Source organism: Melanostigma gelatinosum (genome assembly GCF_949748355.1).
Source record: "Melanostigma gelatinosum genome assembly, chromosome: 2".
In the NCBI taxonomy this organism is placed as follows: domain Eukaryota; kingdom Metazoa; phylum Chordata; class Actinopteri; order Perciformes; family Zoarcidae; genus Melanostigma; species Melanostigma gelatinosum.
Genome location: NC_136635.1, coordinates 23,883,052 through 23,908,489, shown reverse-complemented (window position 1 = coordinate 23,908,489; position 25,438 = coordinate 23,883,052). Strand labels below are relative to the sequence as shown.

Genomic DNA, 25,438 nt, shown 5'->3' with positions numbered 1-25,438 from the left:
TGCATGCGTCCAAACACACACTTTGCAGGAATAGACCAGTGCATGCGATGGTCTAAACGTGCCAGAGCACTGGGGTTGGTGATTAACAATGAAACGGTGTCCACTGTGCTTCGTCACGCATCAGCACATCTCCACACTGTTTACTGACCTAATGCGCTTCATCTACCACTTCACTAACTCCACTTACAGGCATCACGTTGTACCACCTCAGACAAAGAGCGACAACACGGTGTCAACTCAGAGAGAGGAGCAACTGAAACACATCAAGCAAATCTCAAAATGGCATACAGCGAAACACTGTGCGTCTATATGCCCATCTGCCAGTCAGCGAGAAGGAGAACACTGGTTGGGCCTGCTGGCTGCCTGGCTGACTCGCTTTCTCCCGTTGCCATTCCGTTCCCTGCTGCCTGCCTGTGCAGCGTTCTGCAAGGCTAAACACTGAGGCAGCCAGGAGCTTAAAGCTTCAACGGCACACTGGGCTGAATTCCCTCTCGAATCTCTTCGTACACCTGACGGTATTTCAGCCTTGTTGTAGAGAGCGACGGGAATAAACTTCCATGTGAAGACAGATGAATGAGACGCGTGGGCCGGTGATGACGGAGAGAAAGAGAACAAAAGGGAATTTATACATTTACATGTATCTTGTAAATATGTCATGGCAGTGTTTTACGTGTTTCTCAGAAGAGAGCGAGAGAACTAGAGCATGGCAGCATTCAAGCCCCTCCCTCAGGGTGATGTGGCCACTGACAAATGTGCTTATTTTATATTTATTTATTAACAGTGAGAGAGAGATAAAGGACTTAAACAGAGGGGGGGATGAATGCAATCACTGCCATGTCCACTGCACATATAAGCCCAAAAAGAATAAGGTGACCCAGAGAGATCCTCAGAACACATTACCTGCTGTGTAAAGGAAGCTAGACCTCCGCAAACAGAACTATGCAGAGGTTAAAATGAGCCAGGGACTGGAGCCACATTCTTTTCAATCAATTCTAAATACCAATGGAAGCAGCTTGTGATTTGGGGATAATCAGGCTTTCCTTCTCATTTAATGCACTTAAATGTTTCCTGTTATAGAAGTGCAAAATGCATTCTGGATTTAACTACCAGAGTTTATCAAGTTTAATTATGTTTACTAACTAGTATCTGAAGAAAGTGCTTATGTGCTGTAGTGCAATAGTATCAACAACATGTGCTTTTATCCGCACCTTTCCAGTCACTTTCACTGTCCAAGCATCTTTTAGCATCACTTGGTCTTGCTTGCATTTCTCACCTGATGCGACACTCTCTGCAGAACACAGCTTTTAACCTGAAAGTTTTTCATTCCTTGACTCCTGAGGTAGTTCCACTCCCTGAACTGAAAGCTAATTGAGCCCAACCTTGGCCAGCTCATTACCTTGAGAGGTTTGGGTGCATATATATTTCTTGATCAAGGCATCTGTAGGTTGAGTGTAAAGGCTGAGAGCATATTTGAGGGACTTCATATCGGCGCTCTTTTCAAGGAAGGTTTTCTTCAGCCCATTTCCTCCGGCATGGAAGTATTGCTGAAAAACAAACAATGAGAATTAGAATTGTCCAAGGTGAACAGAAACTTTGAACATGATGGCAACCTCTTTTGAGTTATATACGGCAGCAGGTTACAATTGGCTGAGAGTGAATTATGTGGAGCAGGATGCATTTAAATCGGAGACGAAAACACATAAAGAGACCAGACAAGAGGCAGCGGTAATAGCCACTTTTGTAGCTAATTGCCATGCATTTACATCTGAAACCCATGCTTGGATGGTTAATGCACAGTTGTGCTGATGAGCCTGATAGCTGAGGACAGAACAGGCTTTGCTCTCTTTTCAAATACTGTCACTCCCACATGTGGGAGGGTGGCCACAGACAGGAGGTGTAGCTGGAAAGTAAAGATGAAGTACTTGGAGACACATTTCTAAGCCCTTTATTCTTTTGTGCTTGTTATGTGTTAAGCTCCTTTGTAACACATGATCATTATAGGAACAACATTGTTTGAGGTTTTTGGCAGCGTGAGTTTAGGAAAGAAAATAAAATCACACAGTAAATGGGAAACTGCATTTAGCGTACAGCAAACAATAAATATAGCTCATACAAAGGTTTATGCTAAATTGCATCCTATAACCTCTATGTCTGTCAAATTAAATTAACAACATGCACTTGTATATATTTCAACAATAATTATTGTCAATTTTCAAAGAAATACTGAACTTGCATGGCACTTGTAAAACAAACAGCTATTTTTACGATAAATAAAATCACTCCAAGCACAATTGACTTACATTTCTAGTAAAAGAAAACAAGAATCTTCTGAATAAAATAAATAAAAATTGCTTCAGTGTGAATTTGTGTGTAAATAAATATTTGTCACCATTTTTACTGCCATTTCCAAATCACTTCATAGTAACTTGAATCGGTAAACCAGCCATTTCAAAGAGATGTATGTTTGATGTATCACAATTTCATTTTAGGACTGTGTTATTGAAAACAAAAGCCATGACCGTGGGGAAACAAAATAAGGTTCTGTGAAGATTGTAATTCATTTTCATGACCTTTTTCAGAAATTGGTCACATACAGTAGGTCCACATAGAATGGCCACCTGGTCTGGGTCTGCTTATGTGTTTATGATTATGTTTATTCAAATAAGAAAAGCCATTCTAATCAACTCGTCATTGCATTACTGTGTATTGGTCAAGGAGTGTGTTAGTATATGTTGGAAGATGCCCATAGTGTTTCCGTAGGCTGCAATGCTGCATTCCCTCTGACAGGTGACAGGGCAGCATCGCCGCACATGCTCAAACATATCTCCCTGCCTCTGGCATAATGACCTGCCAGACAGCCATCCTTCCTACAGTAGCCTATATATTTCTTCATCGTAGTCTCTTTACCCTTTCCTTCTGTTCTTATATACTGTATTTATAAACCTATCTGACAACAGGACAAACAGGGTATATTCCTAAAGACAAACAGCATATTCTGATGTGTAGTCCATCCACACACAAATTGTGGGATTTGTGGGAAAGAAACAGCTGCCTTCATTTGACAATCCCTCACAAGCCAGAGTTCTAAGAAAGGACCCAACAGTCCATCATTGGGAATCAGTTGAATGGACTGCATGCCATCTGACATCACATATAAACTCCTCTATGGACCAGTGCATTGACCCATTATCCTACCCATTCGTTTTTGCAGGATCAAAGTTCAGTCTGGATCAAATAGTTTCAGTGGGATAATCACTAAATGCACTCAAAATATTCAAGTAGGTAAACTGTGTTTGAGCCGCTCTCCACTGTATACGTGCCTGACTGTAATACAATATGTGGCTTTGGGGTAACATTTGGGCTGACTAGTGAAATAAGAGAAGCCAGTAATACACATTTGTAGTAATCAGTATATTTTGTCTGTTGTAGATAACAGGTTTAAAGCTGTTGTGCTATCTGACAAATATGAAGCAAATAAGCCTCTGAATAGCACTTCTTGGGCTGATTATCAAACTCTCCGAAGGCATTACTGATCTATGTTAATTGTCTGTTCTCATTAGAATACTGATGAACAGAATTCCTGCGACATGATTGATCGAAACCTGCAGGTAGTTTCCTTGGAGACAGCAGAATCAATTAGTTTTGTCTGCACTTTATGATGCAGTGTTCCCCTAGTGGCACTCTTCTGGTCCCTGTAGAACTGGGGCTTAGCCTTGAAATTGTCTCAAATCCCTTTACAACAACAAGGAGTATGGCAGTAAATTAACAGCGCTGCATTTCACACTTACTTTCCATATTCCTGGATATTATTAATTACGTATCCTCTCATCTACTTGCAGCTGTATTGTGTCTCAAAAAGAAACCGCAAGGTGATAGAAATACGATCAAAAAGAGGAGATTTCAAACAATTAATGCCAGCTCATTTTCAATTTGTGAGGTGACAGTGAAGGATAACACAAAACACACGCACACACACACACACACACATATACACGCACACATAAGAGGTTGTTATTCCATTTGAGATATACTGTTAATGCACCTTTTTCAGCATGTACGTATCTGGCCATAAACATCACTAAGCACATCCTGACATTAGCCACAGCCCCACACGTTTCACTGTTTTTCATTTACAAAATTCTCATTGAAGTCCATTTGCATATCTCTGCTCTGCTCTGCCTGAGGTGGCTCTCGTTGTCTTTTCTAAAGGTCAAGTTTAGCCGCCCAGGTGTCTCTCGCTGTACAGCCAACAATGTAATCTACATAAAACTCACCTTGATGGTGGGAAGCACGAGGTCCATGGCTGCACACTGTCGTGGAGTCAGACTTCTGGCTTCCTCTCGAATTACATGCTCCTGGAGGGATATCAGTTCAAGTCAAACACTCTACAGTTGGCAAAACAATAACGCCACCGCATTCAAGTACTTTAAATATTAAGCTGTTTCTCCAGTTTCATGGTTATGACCTTACGTGGGCCATGGTACTCAAGATTCAGTATTAAACTGCAATTGTCTGATACATTTGAGCCTTGCTGTCTCAGACCAGTTCTAATAATCAATTTTAAACATGAACATTTTTTTTTTGTCAATTATAATTTAGGTTTTCCTGATTTGTGAATTGATTGAAGCAAATAACTTCTCGGCACTGCCTTAATTCCCAGGCGTTTGCCCTAAAATTGGCATTAATGTTTCATGAAAAGGGTCATCCGTCTGGCTACTCACGTGTACAAAAGCTCACAAGTCTTGCTGTTATTTGCTGAGATTTAATCAACCTATTTAGAAAAGGGTTGTACAATGTGGTACACTGTGAAAATGCACATACCATCCCTCAAATTAGAGGCTATATGAAACACATTTTACATCCACATTTTTCTTTTGTATTCAGGATATGATATAGATTTGTCTGCCACTAATCTGTTTTAAACTGATTTTAAAGAGCTGGTGTGAGACAGAAAACGCTTTAATCAACATCTGCGCTTAGGCAAGCTCCAAAACAATTAAAGGCTGCATGAAGGAAAAACATATTTCTCTCTTATAAAAACCCCATAATGCTTTTTATTCTATGACAAAAAAGGGGGGAGGGGTAAAATTGAGTGTTCAAATAGAATTGTTCGAGTGACTTATGATAATTTTACTCATATATCCATAATTGAATGTTCTTTAAAAGAAATGGTTGACGTTCTACCAAATTAAGAGGGAAAGCAAATAAAACACAATAGATCCTCCCACGTGGCATATGCTTGGGAAGATAAGTGCAGCCCAGAAATGACCAGCTCAAAGGATAGATTGTCAAAATAGTCCTGCACACAGCATCATTTGTGTCAGACAAACAACATATCAGCCTGAGTAACTCTGTTGCCAATCGATGCCATTGCATTGGTCAGAATTCAGAGTGCTTGAATAGTAATTTGAGGGGTAGTCATTTTGCATGTAGTAAATGAGGTTACACACACGCATTAATATTACAATAAAATACAATTTTATATCATAAGGAAGTAGTTGAACACAGCAAGTAACATAATATACTACATGAAAAAGAAAACTGTAAATTGAGTTGAAGATAATCACAAATGTCAATGTTGAATGTTTTGGGAGCAAAAAACACCCATCTGTGTGCTGAGGTACTGTACCCAGAAGTTTCCACAAAGAACATCTGACAGACTCCCACAAACACACAAACAAGTATACACGTACTCATATATACATGCACATAAACACACATTCAGTTTGCATCTCCTGTATTGCTCAGAGCCAAAATACCTCTCTGTGGAACTGTCATACCGCTGTTGTTAGTAAAACCACAGTGTAACCACTGATCCGTTCCAATGCCTCCCTGCACAGAGCTCGAGGGATTACACATCCTCCGGTCACATCAGCACTTAGATGCCAGTGTTGCACTGAGTTACACTGTGCAATGTAACAACCTACAGAGCAGCTTACATAACAATGCTTCCAAATTACACAATCCATCCATCCAAATGTGTAGATAAAGTGAATCTAAGTGCACAATAAGTTGCAGATGCTAACTGATCATTTTATTTCCATTCAAACAATTTTAGACTGTGGATGAGTGAAACATCCATTTTATATTCTTGGTAACTTGTCATGATGTTGTTCACTCTGACATTTAGTTACATATCTAGAAAGCTACAAAAAGAGTCTGTATTATATAATGCCTCTGATATAATATTCACAATATAATATGTAATTTTCAGCATAATTAGAGATGTCATGTTTTACTGAGATGACAACGAGTGGGCAAAGCTTAGCTAAGATTAGCAAAACCCACTTTTGGTTCATCCAAAAATTACCTTCAGTTTGGACAGCTGTCCCAAGTCCTTGGCAGCATTGAAGATCATCTGAGCGCCCTGCTGTTGGACAGACGGATATGTTTCCGTTAACGCAAGGACAATAAACACCCAATCGATGAAAAACATTATTGAAAAAATAGTTTTTAGATTGTTTGGACCAGGTAGTAGACTTGACATGCTGCCCCTATTTCTTTGGAGCAGGTGGCTTTGCTCGAACAGAAGGATTAACAATTCACTCCACGTGTGTAAAGATTTAGAGATGCCATGTTTCATTTCCTGTACAGTAATTTGTATGTTATGCAGGAGCATGAGAGAGCTGAAGAGACGGAGAGAGAGAGAGAGAGAGACGGAGAGAGAGAGAGAGAGAGAGAGCGAGAGAGAGAGAGACGGAGAGAGAGAGAGAGAGACGGAGAGAGAGAGAGAGAGAGAGACGGAGAGAGAGAGAGACGGAGAGAGAGAGAGACGGAGAGAGAGAGAGAGAGAGAGACGGAGAGAGAGAGAGAGACGGAGAGAGAGACGGAGAGAGAGAGAGACGGGGAGAGAGAGAGAGAGAGACGGGGAGAGAGAGAGAGAGAGACGGGGAGAGAGAGAGAGAGAGACGGAGAGAGAGAGAGAGAGACGGAGAGAGAGAGAGAGAGAGATGGAGAGATGGAGAGAGAGACAGGGGGAGAGAGAGGGAGAGAGAGAGAGAGAGGGAGAGGGAGAGGGAGAGAGAGAGAGGTGGAGGGAAGTGGAGGTGCATGCCAAGAGATAAAAGAGTAACAGAAAAAGGGAAAACAGATCATTGATCAAACTCACACTCTGGTCACTCAGTGGAGGCAGAACAATTGTTCTCTCGATGGTGTTCAGCACGATTTTCCAAAGCTCTTTGAGGACTCGTTTCAGCACTGTCTTCTCACAAATCTTGGCAAATAACATCAAACTGCAAAGCGGCAAAAGAAAAGCATTTGTCAGGTCAACACTCAAAGCACGTGTGTCTCAAACTGAGCCAACAATGAGTGATGACGCTTTAATAAATAATATGATTAAAGAACAGAAAAAAACACCTGTGATTCATCGATTAAATGCAGCAGCTTTAAGCTTTAATCTCACCCTATTGTGCAAGCAGGGTCTCAGAGACAAGAGGAAGGATTTGGCATTTCCATATCATTAAGAGGATTCCCTGTAATACCCCATTGGCCTCAATGTTGCTTTGGCAAATCATTGAGAGTGACTCCCAGAGTTCAGTTGAAGCATATCAGCGCTATGGTTCTTTCAAGAATGACAAAAAATATAGTCCTTGAAGGTTGAAGACACTAACCGATAATCCTGGTCTAAAAGTTATTGTAAAGTAGTAGCAATCATTGTAGCGCTGTATTCATTTTATTGGGTATTATATATTTTTTATTTATCAAACAGTAAACCGGAAATAAAAACAGAAATAAAATGGAACTGGAAAAACTCATCATTGGTTGAAATCCGTTGAGTGCTGTTGGGCCCCTGACTACCTCACCTACCAGCTCAGTGCCCGTTGCTTCAACTACTTCAATACCTACATCAAAACTAGATTTCAACACATGAGCATCTATAAGACAGGACCATAATGGTTGATATTGTACCTCACACAAAAATTAACATTGACCAATCGAACGATTCAGAAACTCTGCAGGGACTATCGCACAGAGTTCAATCTGAGTGAATTTTGACACCAGTCAGTTTGAATGATGCGGTGGGATTGGCTAACGTGACCCACCAGATGGATTGGTACACGGAACCATCTGAGAAGCTGTCATTGGAAACTGTTTGGAAAAGGGCGGGCACTTTCACAAAATACTTGGCAGGTGATTGGATGAACCATCAGTCAATCAAACTCTTACCGAAGCCCGTCTGGAGAAAAGCGAAACAACTTTTCCCATCAAGAAATGCTTCCAGTGCCGTTCATTGCTGTTCTCTCGGTGAATAAATACTCTCCACTTCCTATACAACTGATACTATAGTAGTATGCTAACCTCTATTGGAGTCCCCTCTGTGTCGCATCACACACACCTAAGCAAAGCCAGTAGCTGCCAGTAACTCCTCTGAGCACACAGATGTGTCCGTGCACAAGCTTGCTGGACATTATATGTCTGATAAGATGGATTTTCTAGTGATATGTGATTATTGCATCAACTCAAAACAACGCTAGAATCCAGCTGCCGTGCAAGATAAGAAATTGGCATTTAGGAAATTGTTTTATCATTTGTGAAATAACTGAATGAATACCAGCAACAGAAAAAAGCAGTGAGTACATGTACAGTGACAGAAATGAATAACTGTAAATAAAAACAAGTCAAAATATGTTAGCCCACTCGCCACGCTTCTTACTAGAGTGCATTTTACCGGGTGAAATCCTATTTTGAAATCACCTCAAGGCCCAAACTGTCAAACTTGATGGCAGTAGATGGCTTAGCCTATTGATGCCTGAATTAATGACTTTTAATTGGTTTGCAAAAAGAGTTTGGCACTTGGTGAAGACCAAGGTACAAAATTGCATCACATGTTAAAGGTTACACTCTGACCTTGCATCCAGTAAATACTAACTTTTTATCCAGGAGGTCCATAAGAGGCCGGAGGACAGTCTCTGCATCCATGGCAGCGTTGCTCCCTTTGGCCGGACCTTTCATCTGAACCAGCTCCTGGTTCATCTGCTTCACACAATCCTCGATCACACCTTTGAAACTGTGTGGTAGAAAAAAACAATCCCTTAAATCCCGCTAGCTCGCCGGTCCTATCCGATTACTGACAAGGTGATAAGAGCAGGGGTGCCTTGTTCGTGATGAAATGTTTAGCAACTTGCTGTGCACACTAATGCCTAGTTCATATTACACAACTTATGCCCTTATTTTCTGCTCTCCAACAGTTTTGTGGAGCTCCTGGACAGAAGCCCCAGATCAGAGGCAAATCTGCATTCAAAGACGTGAGCCGAGATGCATCACAGATGCATTCCAGATGAATTCCAGATGCCTAGTATGCTAGGGAGTAGAAATGTGAAGTAAAAAACCCACAATTGTACATACCGGTAACATGTTTTGGTGTCATCAAGATTACGTGATAAGTCGCCGCAAAGTGCTGTCCCATTTTTATTGATACCATTTCAAGCCCTTGCAGCCTCTCACACTCACCATTTAACAGGTGATGTCAGTTAAATCCCAGAGAGTTCAGGGTTTAAGACTTTGGGGCATTTGGGATTGGGCCCAACACTTCCGATTGCAAGACAGCAAACAAATCGTGAGGTGTGATCAGCAATCTGAACATTTTGAAAGTCGTGTAGTGTGAACTTGACACAAGCATGGTGCACAGCGAGACTTCAGGTCAATTGTATTTGAACCAAGCAACTAAGCAGTCTCGTAGTACAAATTCTTTGAAAGAACAAGAAATGAATGGATACGTTAACCTTAATGAAAACGATCTCCAACACACACACACTTTGAGTCACACTAATGCTCACCTGGAGCCGAACACTCCGCTCAGCTCATCCAGCACTGTGTTGAGTTTATTCTGCAGCTCCTTAAGTAGATCACTGGCCTCTGCATCCAGCTGTCAGTGGAAAATAAGCAGTTACTACATCATTACACTCCATACATTAGCCCACACTGACTAGAGCGCTGCACCTCTGCCTCAACTGGGGTGGGGGTGTTAGATGGCGAGACAACAGGAACAGAGGAGAGGTAACCTGCCTCGCTGGTGGCCTCCCACCCATTTTGCCTGCCATCTGTGCCGAGCGACGTTCTGAATACAAATGGACGGCTCACCTCCGAGCGCTGCAATGATGACCGCTTGCCGAGTTAAGAGACAAGGCAAAGAAGCAGCCAGCTGGTAGCCTCTCAAAAGGAAATGTTTTTCTGCACTACTACACAAGTTTCAGGAGAGAAAGTCCTGACATTGTAACATATGAGGGAAAAAGCTGACTGTCCTATCTATATACATAAATCCTGTTTATCTGTTTATCTACAGATGTTCTGATACTGAGATCCTCTTCGTGACTTTTTATGTTCAGGAAGAAATTGTTGATGCATGTGTTTGTTTGACTGAACTCATTTGAGTGTGCAACTTTCCATTATTTTGTTAATTATTCAGGAGATGTTGTTTTAACGAAATAGCTACAATTAGCCTTCTAAAAACACGTACCGGTACTATGTTCCTAAATATCTGGTATGATATTCTGAAAAATCCAACATGACCTTGCAATGAAGAATTTTCCATATACCAGCTCACACAAACACATTTGCATAATTGATTTACAGCGTGTATATGACCATGCATGGCATGTATTGGGTTTCTGCAGCACCATTTTTATGCATGTGATGGATGTGCAGATGTTTGTGTTCTCTGTGGTTTTGGGCCTATTATAAGCAAATGCATGGGTGAATATCGTGCTGTGCTTTGTGTGAGTGTATTTGTGTGTCGGTAAGCAACTGCATGTATGAGTGCATCTGCATCACGGTTCATCTTAGTGTTTATGAATTACGGTTGCCATGTATAAATGTCTAAACATTGATGTTTTGGATGGGGGTGGAGAACACACGTCGCAGAGGCTCAGTGCCTGAGATGGATGTGTCAGGACAGGCACCGCACCACATGCATGACAGATCGTCATATTAGAAGCGGTAAGCTTAGCCATGAAGCCGCTCATCTCGCACATTATTATGGCGGATGGCTCAGCTGGGAAGCAGATATGTAAACGAAACATTTTATAGATATTGTTAGTTTGCAGACATGCTTCTTATCTGCAGCGCACACGGGACTGATTAATGTGCGCGTGTTCACACATTCGTACTGCTGTTACCTCAATGGAAATGATCACAGCCTTCGAGATGTTCCTGTCACAGAGGAAATTGACCATCGAGGTTCGAGTTATTTTAGTCTTTGAGTAACAGATAACATCTCTTCAAGTGATAGCAGAAAAATACTGTCGGCCTTGGTCTATTATCAGTTCCTCTTGGCCTGGGGAACGTTTGTGACTGGGCTCTAATCTGCAGTTTGGCAGTCTCTGAAATTGAGATTCTCCATTTCATTTCCAGGAACACTGTGTCTTAATGTGAATGCTGCTAAAGGACATTCACCCCGCTATATAAACCAAGGCACCTGTCATCTCCTGAGAGAAAATATTCCATTCTGACTGTGTGTGGTTCCTGTTGCTCAAGTCAAATGTCTACCAGGATGAAAGGCCTCCATTCAAAGCTACTTTGACTTGCCAAGTGAGGCAGTTGTTTCGTTGCAAAATATCTAAGGTTCATCCTCTAAAATGTCAGGTTAATGAAGGCCTTGGAGTGTCTTAAAATGAGATATAATGTCGAGAAATAAAACGATGAATGCTATTTATATGAATGTATATTGGCTGTACCAGAATAGATCCGATCTATTGTCTTTCACGCGCCATTCATTAGGGATTACCTATATTTTTCATCATGGTGATATAACGTTATGCAAAGGAAACATCACTTGTAGCATGTGTAGAACACCTGGCTCCTCCACGGTCGCTCGTTTCACTGGAAGCTGACTGATATCCAGAGTCCCCCAGAGTGCACAAACTCGATCCTGGCTGTCAGCCTGGCTGTCAGCCTATCAACAGCAGCCCAGCTTTGCTTCCCTTTTGCCTGTTTCAACAATACAATATCTGCTCTCTGGCAGGGTGACGATTGCGAAATATAGTTTGTCCTGAACAGTGCCAAGTAAATAAAGGTTTAATAACTACCATCTCTAAAGTGAGAACTACATATTAGCAAACAAGCCGGCATCCAAAATATAGCCTGATATCAATCTAGAGAAATCAGTCCATGAATGTGGGCACTGTCAGAGATGATTGCTAATCTCTGTTATTGGTAATGATAACAGCTCCTGCTAATTACATTTGCTCTCTGGGAGTTAATTGATAGGAAACTATTCTGTAATGAATAGGCTACCACACAGAGAGGAAACGAATGGAAAACTTTTAACTGAAATACACCTCAGCTGCACAATTAGCATTCAAGATAAATGACTTAAGATGCTCTTAAAGATATAACGTGTTGTCCATTGACAATGAATGTCCATGATTTTCGAAGGGAGTTCAGGACTTCTGGTGTCATTATTCTTCAGACAATAATGGTCTGGGAGTGATCCAGGACAGGTCTAGAACTGCTAACTGTGGGGAGGTAGCAGCACATCAGCCGAGGACACAGCTGGAGAGATTTGTAAGAGTTTGAGAAGCTCATTAAACACGGTCTGAAAAATCCCATCAGAAGCATTTTGTGGCTGCAGCCTGGGGAATGGATAGAGATGATCAAAACCACAGCCAGCAACTGGGCAAGCCTCTGACTCCTCTTTTTGCGCTCGAAGAAATTACGAGGAACAACAGACTAAAATAAATATTGCAATTATAAATGAGCCATGGATAAAGAAGTGGCAGAAGGGGAAAAAAAGCAAGCTAAACATAAAGATGGGATCGGGTAGGTTGATCCCCAAGAGCGCTCGGGATGGTGAGCTTGAGCTGCCTTTCCAGAGGGGTGATGGGTAATTCAGATTCCATATGCTCTGCGGCACATGCTGCTGGAGGGCTTTGGGGAGTGGGGTGAGAAGCGTGTGAGGGGTGGCGGGGACGAACAGGGGGGAGGGGGCGTGCTTTTTTGTATCATTTGGTAAATGGCGGGAAGGGGTGTTGACGGGGTCCTATTACACACACCTTACAGAAGGACACAACCCCCTCCTCCTGGAGACAGAGAGAGAGAGCACAGAAAGGAAATGGGGGGGGAAACAGAAGACACAACGACGGGAGACAAAACGCAAGGCAAGACAGGCGTTAGATACTGGAGAAGAGAAACATGCGTCGTAAGAAGCCGAGGCTGCTGCTTCTCGGGATAGACAGGGAAAATACTCAACGTTGTTTCAAACCCAATACATTGGGGTTTTAATTCAATGTTTACAAAAAGGAAACACATCATACACAAGGAGGGTTAGTGGAAGGGGAGTAGTGACTGGGTACAAAGGAAATTATTGAGAAACTTTAGTTGAGGTAGAAGTCAAAAAGGTGACTTTAGCAAACTGAACTACATGTCTGGTTCGTTCACTTTCACTTCATACAAATGTCTTTTACATTTACATGATCATGACACAGCATTTATTTCACGGCAAAGAGCTGATCTGAGGATGGAGGTTTAAGCCTGGCATCGGCCTTGCTGAAGTGTCCTTTTGAAAGACACTGAATCCTTTGACGCCTTGGGGACACTGTTCTTTAGCGAACTGTGTGGTTTCCCCTTCCAGTGGAAGAATGCAGATCTTTGCAGTACTACATTGTAATAATTTATACATCAAAAACAAAAAAAGTCCTGATGGAAAATCTTCATTCAATTAAAAGTGAATTGCCTCAAAAGGTGACATAGACACAGCTGACGGATACACTTAAGTAGGCACAGACCTGTTTGCCACCCATGGACTCAAACATCTTCTCCAGCTGGACACGGAGCTGCTGAATGTTGTTGAGGATGATGCAGGGCTGTAAAAGTACAAGTATATGAATGATACAACTAGATTGTTTGTATAGTACAACCAACTATACTGCACATTGATACTATATAACAGTGTTGACATCCAACAAAAACCTAGAACATGAATTTCCTTGTTTTTTCTACAGCTATTGACATCGTACACTTGAGACGAGCCCATATAATTGCAACACATCGTCAGAAGGGTAGAACGAGGAAACTGATTTAGATTTTCTGACACTTTCAGCATGACATTGACAGTCAGCAGGGAAATGCAATACATAATAAAACAGTAGAGAGGAATGTCTGCAGTGAGTATGTCGAGCATTATCGATTCTCAGCCGCACAACAAGTTCAACAGATGACAGACATCGATCACGCTGCTTTTTATGGAGACTGTGAGCAATCCGTCAGAGCTTTCAGTCAGTACATTATCTGCCCAAAAAACAACTGACAAAAATACAACACCCCATAATTGTGATAGTGGTAATGGATGGAACTAAAATGTTTCGTCGGTGTCCCACAGGACAAGATTAGTGTCTTTCAATCCACAAAGCAGCCAATAGTGTCTCTGCGGCAGCACATAATGGCTTGCTGTTTGTTGGTGGGAAAGACAGACGCACAAGTACGTTCTTGGTAAAAAAAATGGCTAAGATGTGGGTCATGTACTATATACGTGACAGTCTAACAAATTAGAGCTTCGATTTCATTTGATGTAATCCTGCCACTGTACAACTCCATCTGCCTCTTCTTTCCTTCTTTCCATCATCTGTCTGTTCAGCCCCGTCTCTGGGAGGGAGATTTTAATGCTTTCTCTGGAACAATAGTAATGAGCCTGTCAACACTGTAAAGAAGCACCTGCCTCCTCCGCTAGCATCCCGTGTGTTATCTCTCACTTCAACCTCAAAGGCCAGCAAGGCTAATGAGGCCACTCAGAAGGCTCTGCATTTAGTCATCCATCACATTAAATAATGGACAAAAAGCTCAGAAAATACCAATGACTTTTGCCAGCTATGGATTGTGAGATGAATAATTGCGTCTCGGTTAATAAAGACGCCTTTTGTTTTTCTGTTGACATTGATTGCAGATATTTGCCTTCATTTGAAAGGACAGATTGAGAGTTGAAACAGGGAGAGAGAGAGAGGACCGAGAGACAATTCATGAAGTGCAGAGCAGGGTTCAGTGTAAACCGACTGGGCTGCGAACTGAAATTCTTCCCATACACACTGCTGTTAGATGCCGTCGTCACGGAAACACCATCATCATCATCATCACAATCGATGTAAACTTTGCTGGGTACTTACCACGTTGTCCTTACTCAAATACAAAGGAAAGTCCTTGGATATGATTACAGCGTACTGCAGAAGAACTTTGTTGATAGTCTGTAGGGAAAGAGACAATGTTATAATTACAGTTTGTTGGCTGTTCTAATATTCAATTTCTGGAACTCATTGCAAAAATGTAAGCAGTCACAACCTAATAACAAGATAATATCAAACTGAATAAATATACCACAGTCTCTCCTCAACTCAATGGCAAACTCTTTAACTCGAGTTTATACTCTCCACAGGAGGGGGGTTCCAAAGAGCCTGACCTTCGCGAATCGGCACATGAAATGAGCCAGAGCCTGTGGGTTTGGACACTCCAGCTTCTTGATAATCTCAAAACTCTGGTTTAGTTGAGTGAACACATCAACCACCGAACATGAAAAGAGGGCGTGCTCCGAGGTTTGCTGGAACTGTTGCAGGATAGAGAGGGGGGGGGGGGGTGAGAGAGAGAGCGACATGAGGGTAGAGGGAGTGATGGGGATGTTGGAAGAAGGAAACGAGAGAAAGATACAGACTTAAGAGCTTTCAGCACCTTGTGAGACATTATTAAGGCACGGTAAAGAGAACATAGACTAACGTACCAATTACTTAATAATTACATCACTCGCAGAGCAATCTAGACCACTTACTGCAAATGACTAACTAGAAGGTGTACTGTTAACCCTTTACACATGAATACTCAGTAACATCTGAGGTGCACTATAAACATTTAACACTTAAACTCTACAGTTATATCTTTGACACGTATGAATTCCTGCGTTAATTCATGAGATAAAAGTATTGTTCAATTCCATGTTTCTTGTGTTAAAGTAAAGATGAATCATGGTTTTAACTTCTGGCATTGTTTAGTGGGCATTCTGGGTTATACAAATCAAGCGTGTAAATCATGAATATAGAGTGCTGTGCAATGCTTTTATATGTTAAGCTCGAATATTCATTAATATATTACAATAATTGATCTGTCCAACTTGTTTTGTCAAGCTTGGGCACATTTTCTCTCATCATATGCCTTTTACTGCCCTGAAAATCATGTTTTGCTTCCTGTTTTTATCAGGAGTGATGCCTCCGGGCGAGGATTGTTTTTTTGACTCCAAAATTCCTTTTATTTTATTTTACACTCTTCAGTAAATTCAGTCAAAGCAGACTGTCCTTCTGAATAAGTGACAGTCTTAAGTGGCTTGGTTGGTTAAATATAAAGTTATACATTGAAAAATAATTCAATGTTATACTCACTCCATCTTTCTTGTCCCTTTCCAGTGCGCCATTGAGGAAATCCATGGCAACGTCCTCGTTCTCAGCAAGCCACTGAATTACAAATGGCTCGAACCACCTAAAAAAGAAAAACTTTCCTTCATTGAATGGTAAAATCACAGTGGGAAGTTTTTTTGTCAGCATTTGCTTCATCTCTTCTTTCAGGAGCACCAGAGGTGTCAGGGTTTAGTATATGAGAACATATTTAAAATATAGGAGAACCACTGTGTTAAGGGAGATCAATAAATATTAATTGTGTTACAAACAAAAAAGGTTCACTGAAAAGACCGAGCAGATTTCAGTGTGGTTTTGGCCAAGGCTGAAATCCATGCAGGCATGGATGTCAGGTTTCCGTTTGTCGACAGATTAGACTGCGAGGCTCAGACAGAGGACAGCAGAGGGTGTGCCGGGGTGGATGAGGAAGTACATTTGGAAGTGGAATAATAATGCTGTTCTGTCTGTTTCACTTTGCCATTTCCTTGTGTAATATGGTGCCGGAGCTTGTCCTCAGAGCAACAGATGTCCCCCCCCAAAACTACTTTGAACTCTGGCTAAGGGCATCTGCTACAGGAGGGACAGCCAATAAATAAGGTTTGTGTGGTGACAGAGAAAGAGAAGAGAGACAGACACACGAAAGAGAAAGACTGTGTGTGTTTGTATGATGTACATAACCCTGGAGGAATCAATCCTGCTAGAGATAGTGTTTGAGTGACTCGAGAGGGAGAGCGGGAGTCATTACTCTGACAAACTGGCAGGACGGGAGAGGTCATTGCGTTCCCTGCTTGCAGTACACGTGTTTAAATTGCAGCTAGCCCGATATAGTTCATGATCAGCTTGTTTGGAAAACGTCTTGCTGGAAAAAAAAAAAACTGCCAGCACAGATGACATGAACATGACAGTTTTACAGATTTAGTCTTGATCTGAACTACCGGTACCATGATTGACAGTCTTACTGTTGACCATTACATCATCGTTATCCTTGTGGTTTCTGTAGTACTGGAATATGATTTAAAATATCTTTCAAAACCATTTGAAATTAAATTATTGAGTACTTGAAAATAGTTTTGGTCAAGAGAAATGTTTTTTTAGGCTGCAAAACTGTTTCCTGTGGGGTTCCACAGAGATGAATCTATATATATATATATATATATATATATATATATATACATATATATCCACTGCTCCTTTCACTCTACTGCAAAACCTCACCTCACGAAGTCTGTGACATGTGTGCCGTAAATCGGTTCAGTTTATAGGTAAGATAGTCTGCTATATGTAGGTGAAAAAAGAGGATACTTACAGAGAATACTCAGGCGGGACATTCTTGAAGGCTGGCAGGTCACGAACATACTCATTATGGAACCATTTGACTTTGAAGTGAAGATTCATGTATTCAGTACTTTTGCATAGGCGGTGCTTGTCATGCTCTGTAATGTTGATTAAAACATGAGAAGCATACGTTAGCATATAGAGTATATCCACTGAAGTCTTGATTATCATACTCTGAATTAACCATAGAGCATGTTCAATTGTCAGTCTACAATATAGTTAATGAGTTTCATGTGATTTGGACAGAAAGCGGCACCTCAGTTCCTGCTTCTTTCTTCACAAAAACTCAAGTATAGACACACACACACACACACACACACACACACACAAATAGAAGTGTGCAAATATCTTAATAAGCATAAAACAGATCTGACCAGCAGTGTTTGATTTGCATCGGACACTTTAACCGTAATGATGTACGACTTTGGGGGGGCATCACTGTGGATGATAAAAACAGGATCAATAAGATGATCAAAAAGGCTGGCTCAGTGATTGGTCTTACCCCAGACTCACTAGAAATCACTGTTGAAAAGCGAACAAGGGCCAAGTTAAAAACAATTGTCTTGTATGAAGGCCATCCACTACACCGTGTCTTCAATGGACTCCGAAGCTCATTGAGTGAGAGACTCAGGATGCCTCAGTGTTCCACTGAACGACGAAGAAGGTCTTTCCTTCCAGCAGCAGTCCGATTTTTTAATGCACACCTTTAGAGGTCACCTTTCTGATGTCGATCATGTTTCATATAGCATTGTCTGGTGTTATTTATCCTTTGTAATATATTTTTGTCTGCTGTGTACTGTGTTGTTGTGTACTGTGGACTGTGTCGTCTGTATGAGTTTTTGGGTGGCAAAAGAGTTTCCCCACTGGGGATTAATAAAGTTTTCTAATCGAATCTAATCTGAGTCATTTACTTTAGCTCAATGTAGACATTTCAGAACAGTTCAACATTTCCATGGGATCTCCTGGAGGAGAGATGGATGGTGATGGTCCAAGAGAGGAAACAAGAGATGTGGAGGAAAAAAAGGAAACCAATGAAGTTGGATGAGACAAAAAAAGGGTAAAGCAAATTTTCTTCCCATTCCTACAGATGAGACACCAGCATTAAGAAGGATGAGAAGAAACAGAGGTGATAGGAAACAGTGTGTAAGTATGCTAACATTTGCTGAATAACACTCAACACAGAACTGAGAAAAAAAACATCTTTCTTCCCAGTACAACATTTCATGGCAATACACACAATAGTTGTTGAGATATTTCAGTCTGGACTGACCAACCACCATTGCTATTCACTGAGCTATGCCACTATTATGGCCAAAAATGGCATGGGTGGTTTGTTCACATGCTTAGAATGGCCTCTCTTTCCCTCTTCACTGCTCTCTGTGACATAGCCATACGATCCCTTTCTCTATGGCACAGTGCAGGAGTCTATTTTTGGTCTATTCAGCTGTTACAGATTTCCACCGCTGAAAATGTGGGGTTTGGTGAAGGCAAGGCAAGTTTATTTGTATAGCACATTTCAACAACAAGGTAATTCAAAGTGCTTCACATGAAACCATTCAAAGCATAAAGGCAAAAGTAAAGGAGATTTAAAACATACATTGAAACAATAATCGATGTCTCCCTGAGACATTACGCTGCACGCAATCAACCATACACTGCCGCAATTCTGCAATTACTCGCACACAAACCACGTCTGGAAAGATCTCTGCTACATCTGATCATAAATGGGTATTTCAGACACATTTGAGACATATTGGATTTGCCAGGTGTGAACCCCAATCCCTCTCAGCTCTACTGAGACACAATGTGGCTACAAGTCGAGAGACATATAGAGAAGTTGGGAATTTTAAAGGATTGTGATAGATTTCTTCTTAATTTCACAGCAGGTTATTCTACATGGTAAGGCAGAAATAAAGACACACATAGTCACACACCGTTTTGCATATACAGGATTCATACATTCACACAACATCAAAGACGTGTTTAAATCCACGCATTGCACCCTGGCTGTCGTGTCTTAAGCGTGAGAAGAACCTTTGTGCTCACTCGGTTGAATAGTGCACAGCTTACCAGCCTGCACTCCTCACTAAGCTTGGAGGAAAAATATTTACGTGTAATTAACATATCTACCTGTGGATAATGTATTCAAATGCACAATGCAATATTTTACTCCTTGGAATGGATACGATTCTGAATGCTCCACTCAAGTCAGTCTGATATCAGTTACTTCTCATTTCATTACTACTTTTACCACCGAGGTAAGACCGCACTTTACAGAAAACATCATTCAAATAACAAGGGCAGGTTGTCATATGTATGTGTGTGCACACACATACATGTGTGTTTTGGTGTAACTTTAGAATAAGGACCTTCTTAAAGTTTGTAGAAGACAATTTGTTGAAGACATTGTATAAGAAAAGGTGGATAGTTGCCTGAACACATAGGTACACATAGTGTCAGAAACAGAGCCTTGAATAGCTGAAAATCACAGTACGGGTATAAGTGGTCTTAGCGAGATGCGTCGATGAAACAGCACAGACTAACATCTTTAAATATCCCATGATATGAGAAATGCCTTTGAGCAGCAAGCCTGTTTCAAGTCATTTGATCCACTCTCTACACTAAATGTCTGAGGTGTAGTTTGTTCAACTTGCACATATAGATTTGAACTTCTAATTATATTCCAAGGAGTCACAATAGGGGACTGTTTAAAGCTTTGCAATGTCCTGCCGATGGCTGATATGAAAAGCCACAATGATACCAGCACCTCAGGGTTAATTATTTTGGAAACCAAACACTGAGAAAGGGCGAGGATCACTTCTTTCATCAAGACCTAACCTTCAAGGCCGAAGTGGTTTTGATGGCTGACATTACCCTGGGATTTAAGGTTTCACCTGGATTCACCCAGTCAGTCTGTGTCACTGAAGGAGCAGGTGGCTTAAACGTTGTGAATATTGAGTGGAGAAAGCTGCCTTAAAGTGCAGCTTATACACACACAGGATGGGCACACATGCACACACAATCACAGTTTGTCAACCTTTCTTTCCAAGCAGATGGAGGTCAGCAAGAGTTAGCATTATCCACAGATATTGTGCTAGACATAACATCGAAGAAGGGAGATTAATTTACTGTAACAAAAGTACAAACAGCATGAAATGAGTTGGATCAGTCTTGAGTTTTCTGCTTGTGTATGTTACAGTTACAACAACCTATTGTGACGGTGGCTTGAGAAGATGCTCATACTAAGCAGGAATGTACGACCATGGGAGATCCTGAATGTTCCATCAGTAAAGATCTGCCTATTTTATTCCTATGTTTCATGTCTACAAGTAGGAATTTTACCTGGAATCACAAAAGATAATTGGATACATACTCTGAGAAACTTCAATGCTGCTAAAACAATTTGATTTCAAGCTTCAAAATCTGTGGTTTGAAGACAGAAATGTATGCCAGAGGTGAAAGGAGTGTCATGTTCTTGAAAAGCTTCTGTCTTTCCAAACTCTTCACTTCAGGAGTCATGAAGCTCATATCCTCTCTCTAGAAAATGGAGGCAGAGAGGGACAGCATGTGCTTCTTTGCACAATCTGAAGGAAAGCAAAATGATGTCATTTTCTATTAACTGGGCCCAATGTGATTGTTTGAATAGGGGCGAGAATGTGGGGGAAATGAGGCCACAGGGGGCAGTGTTTTAAAGATACTGCAATAATACAGAAGACGCCTAACTTCATCTGTGTTTTTATTGAAAATGGTTCTGAATTTTTGATAGGTAAGACGTCCACCTAATAATGTTGGAGGCGAGAGACATTTCTTGTGTTTTTCAACACAGTCAAAACCTCCTCAATGTTATTACAGGCCGTTGAATGTGATTCATTTGGCATTCATCTGAATTTCATTTCCATGACAGGAATTACATTGAAAAGCTGAGGCGTCAGATTTTTTTCAAATGGGCAATTATTCATTTTCAAAGGCAATTTAATTCATTTTTATTTATGCTGTTTATGCAAATCCAGTCTCCTCATGGTGTCACATGGATTGACACGTTAAAAATAAAAAAAGCATCTCACATACTGTTTACGTGCAGGCATGTTTGATTGTCAGCTTTCCTTGTATCACAAAGACGATAGCAAGTAGCGCTACCATGTGTTTTTTTATGAACCTTGACATGTGCTTTGTCCATTCGTAAGGCGCTGTGCCCTGCACACTGTGAATTATGCAAAGGATTGAGAATAAACGCCCGAGTACCAGGTCTATATTTACCGCAATTTAAAATTCTTCGCCTATAGTTGACATATGACAAACAAAAAGGCAAGTGTAATGTAATTATAGCAGGAATGCTGGTGAGTCTTCAATGAGCTAAATATTTCCATGAAAAATCCCTCTTCTTGCTACATCACTTAAACCCTCACCACTCTTATCCTCTCTCGATATTTTCATCCACAAATATCAGCTTACTGGCTGCAACAGCTGCGTGCCTCATCGCCATCTTTCCAACAGGTTTGATTGTTGAATTGTCAGCTTAATCATGTGATACAGCAGAATTATGACTGCAATTGCAGAATGTAAACTGCCTTATGATGGTTGATTTTCTGTTATATGCTTGTGGCGCCATACATTCACTCTCCACAATAGTACGCATCTTTTTCATTTCGTGAGACATTTGTACCATGGCCCATTGTGATCGGTACAGCTGTTTAATAGATCATGTGACTGGCTGAGAAGATAATGATTCATCTCAAGTCCCATCCTATTTATTTTCAATTTCACCTGCACTTTTGCGAATATGTATTCACAAATATAAACAAAAGTGCCAAGTGTGCCTAAATGCGCTCCCATTGTCTTTATGCACGCATCATACAGCATTGCAATCAGGCAGTTAAAACAGCGCCATAATGTCTGCGTGTGCATGTCTGTGCGTGTTAGATTATGCATGTGTGCGCCTTTGTGCACTGCTGGTAAACAGTGTGGGTGGTCCTGAGGGAGGAGTAGGCTCAAGGTCCCTGGTGAGGATGTCATCTTGTCTGACTCAGCCCACAGGGACGGACAAACTCACAGGAGACTCACTCACTCTCTGCCTCATTGATTTAAAAGCCATATGACGATGAACTGCAGCGGATCTCCACAGCATTTTTGTACTTTAATTACTATTTGGTGAATATATCTTTCGAAGCGTGTGGTTGGACAGGATCATTCAAGACAAAAGGCGGGAGGACCAGCGTGGCAGCTGAGGCCAGTATGGTTCTCCCCTGTGACATAATTCCTTCATCTTGGCTTCCACCCCAGTTATGTCAATGGACCCCCGAAGATGTATCACAGGGGCCGACTGACACAGCTCTGCCATAACACCAGAGCCCACAGAGACACGAACTCCTGTTGATGTGACTCAATCATATAATGCATTATGACACAGGCAAACTTATGACTTAGTCATGTAAGAGTCCCCTCTACTTCAGTCTGATGAATCACCACTGCGGTGTGATGGTTTAATACAAAGATCTACTGCAAAATACAACATTTGGGAAATCTCAAAACACATCAAAATAAAAAGCAATTCGCTGTTAGCTGAGGCACAGAAAGATCAGAATAGAATGTGCAGCGTTATGCAATGCTGAAAAGTACAAAGAGGCATTAGAAACTGTTTGAGAACACAATAACAAAACAATGTATTTCTGCAGGAGCAAAACTACTCATGCAGAGGCAATTCAATTAAAATATTCTATTGAGTAAAGCTGTTCCAACAGGCTGAAGATGAGTAAATGGGCCGCTGGAGCATTGGATCTTTAATGACTTGCTCCAGGGACCACAGCCATGAAGCAACTATACAGTGGATCTACAGCATGTACTGTACAACTTCATCACAGAGGTCTAGAGGTAGCCCTACTTGTTCTTCATTATATTAAGTTTAACTGGGACCCCCACAAGTACAATATCATGATGTAGGAATCACTATCTCCAATGCATGATCTTTTTGGCCAACATTTCTCAGCAAAATAATATATATATTCCCCTTGCCTCTCAGGGCTTCCGTAGCGTACCCTTTTCATTGTTTCTCATGTACGGAGAAAAGAATAGAATGACTGATTGATTTCGGCTTCAGCCCTATTCATTCACTCTCTCACATCCTCCTCCTTTTCATGGTTTCTTATTTTATCCTCTCTTTCTTTGTCGTTCCTCCTAACTCTCGCGTTTGCTCTCCTTCTCTCTCCCTCTCACACATTCAGAGATTCACACAGAGATGCTAAAATTAGCAGGAACCACTTCTGCACCAGCGCTGGCACCAAAGGCCTCCGAGCAGGAAGCAGAGGACGCATCAGAGACTTCATTAAGTAATGCACATGCACGCGTCACACACACACACACACACACACACACACAAATACAGACTCCTCTTTTATTCTCATTCATTCTTTCTTACTTACGTGCCCAACTGAACACTTCCACAGCTACACAGACACACAGCGGAGAAACAGGCACCAACGAAGCAGGACACTCTGGCCCGCCTCCTTTAGGGTGTCTCTGTAAGCTGCCTTACCAGTTACTAATATGTGCTTTCTTATGTAAGCAGGTCACTCTCAGTTACTTCTATATGTCTGAATGAGAACGGCGCGGTATACCTACTCCTACCACCTCATTATTATCATTCATTGCACAGACAGTACACACATGAATGAAGGAGTATGTGCAGAATGCATTATGCATATGTGAGCTTGCATACATATGTAGTTTAACTGTTTCAAAACAAAGGCACTGAGAGTGATTGAGTAAATGTCACACCAGGAATTTAAAAAAAACTAAAATAAAAAAAAACATCCTGGGCACTTTTTTTACATAACAGATACATAACAGTGAATCGAAGATGACCTAAGAAATCAATGATTTCTGAAAGTATAACCGATCATCTTCTTTTCTGTAACTACATCTTTTGTGAGACTTCATTTGGGTAACATTTAAATACACTGCTTGTATTACTCTGCGTGTCAATGTTATCAATTCCTGATACAGAATGAATTAACTGCACCCTGTGAGCAATGTGTTACTACTTAATGTGTTACTGATTTACAGTAGAAACACAACAACAACAAAAACATGCATTCCCTTTTCTACGATAGTAAATTACTACAAGCAGAAGAAAATGTTAGGAGCAGCATCTATTGATGAGGCGCCTGTTCAACAGTAAAAGGATTTTGACAATACATAATACGACACATGAACACCACTCATACATCCGTTTGTAAATCTGATGCGTAGCCTGTACTCGTTAGTGGACAGGATAGTGAGGTATTGATGTCAATGTATCATATGTATATGATCATATTCTGCAACAAAAACTGTCCTCACATACCTATGGCATTAAGTACACAGAATCAGCAATTAAAAGTGGGCTCTGCATTTAAAGTTGCAACTTGCAACATCTGTTTTTTGTGTGGTTTTACAATCTATACAGTAAAACACTCTCCATCGTTATGCAGTTTATAAGCTGTCAAACTCTCCATTTAACCATGAACCTGTCTCCACTAAACCAAACCTAGAACTCTGTCAGCCAGTACAGGACCAACAAGAAATTCGTAATAATTCATACAAAGTGCTCCTTTGAGGAACAAGACGGTCATGTCCTCCTGGCACGTGTCGCTGTGGGCAGGCAGTGATGTGCTGACAAGATGATGCAAGAGGAGGCACAGCAAGGGAAGAAGGTTCAGGCTCAAGGAGCGAGAAAGAGGGTATATGTGTGACTGAGTGCATCCATG

The 25,438-nt window shown here is 41.2% G+C and overlaps 1 protein-coding gene across 1 annotated transcript in view; it reads right to left on the bottom strand.

Moving 5' to 3' along the window:
• Window positions 1–25,438, bottom strand: part of unc13c (unc-13 homolog C (C. elegans)) — a gene marked incomplete at its 5' end in the record, with an annotated part of 82,963 nt that overhangs the window by 4,717 nt on the left and 52,808 nt on the right. The window contains 12 exons of the mRNA XM_079287627.1: window positions 1,397–1,544; window positions 4,275–4,355; window positions 6,311–6,370; window positions 7,109–7,232; window positions 8,870–9,007; window positions 9,777–9,865; window positions 12,990–13,016; window positions 13,722–13,799; window positions 15,093–15,170; window positions 15,383–15,526; window positions 16,350–16,446; window positions 17,668–17,794. Of these exons, the coding sequence (XP_079143753.1) occupies window positions 1,397–1,544; window positions 4,275–4,355; window positions 6,311–6,370; window positions 7,109–7,232; window positions 8,870–9,007; window positions 9,777–9,865; window positions 12,990–13,016; window positions 13,722–13,799; window positions 15,093–15,170; window positions 15,383–15,526; window positions 16,350–16,446; window positions 17,668–17,794 (1,191 nt within the window). The remainder of the gene's footprint in view (window positions 1–1,396; window positions 1,545–4,274; window positions 4,356–6,310; window positions 6,371–7,108; window positions 7,233–8,869; window positions 9,008–9,776; window positions 9,866–12,989; window positions 13,017–13,721; window positions 13,800–15,092; window positions 15,171–15,382; window positions 15,527–16,349; window positions 16,447–17,667; window positions 17,795–25,438) is intronic.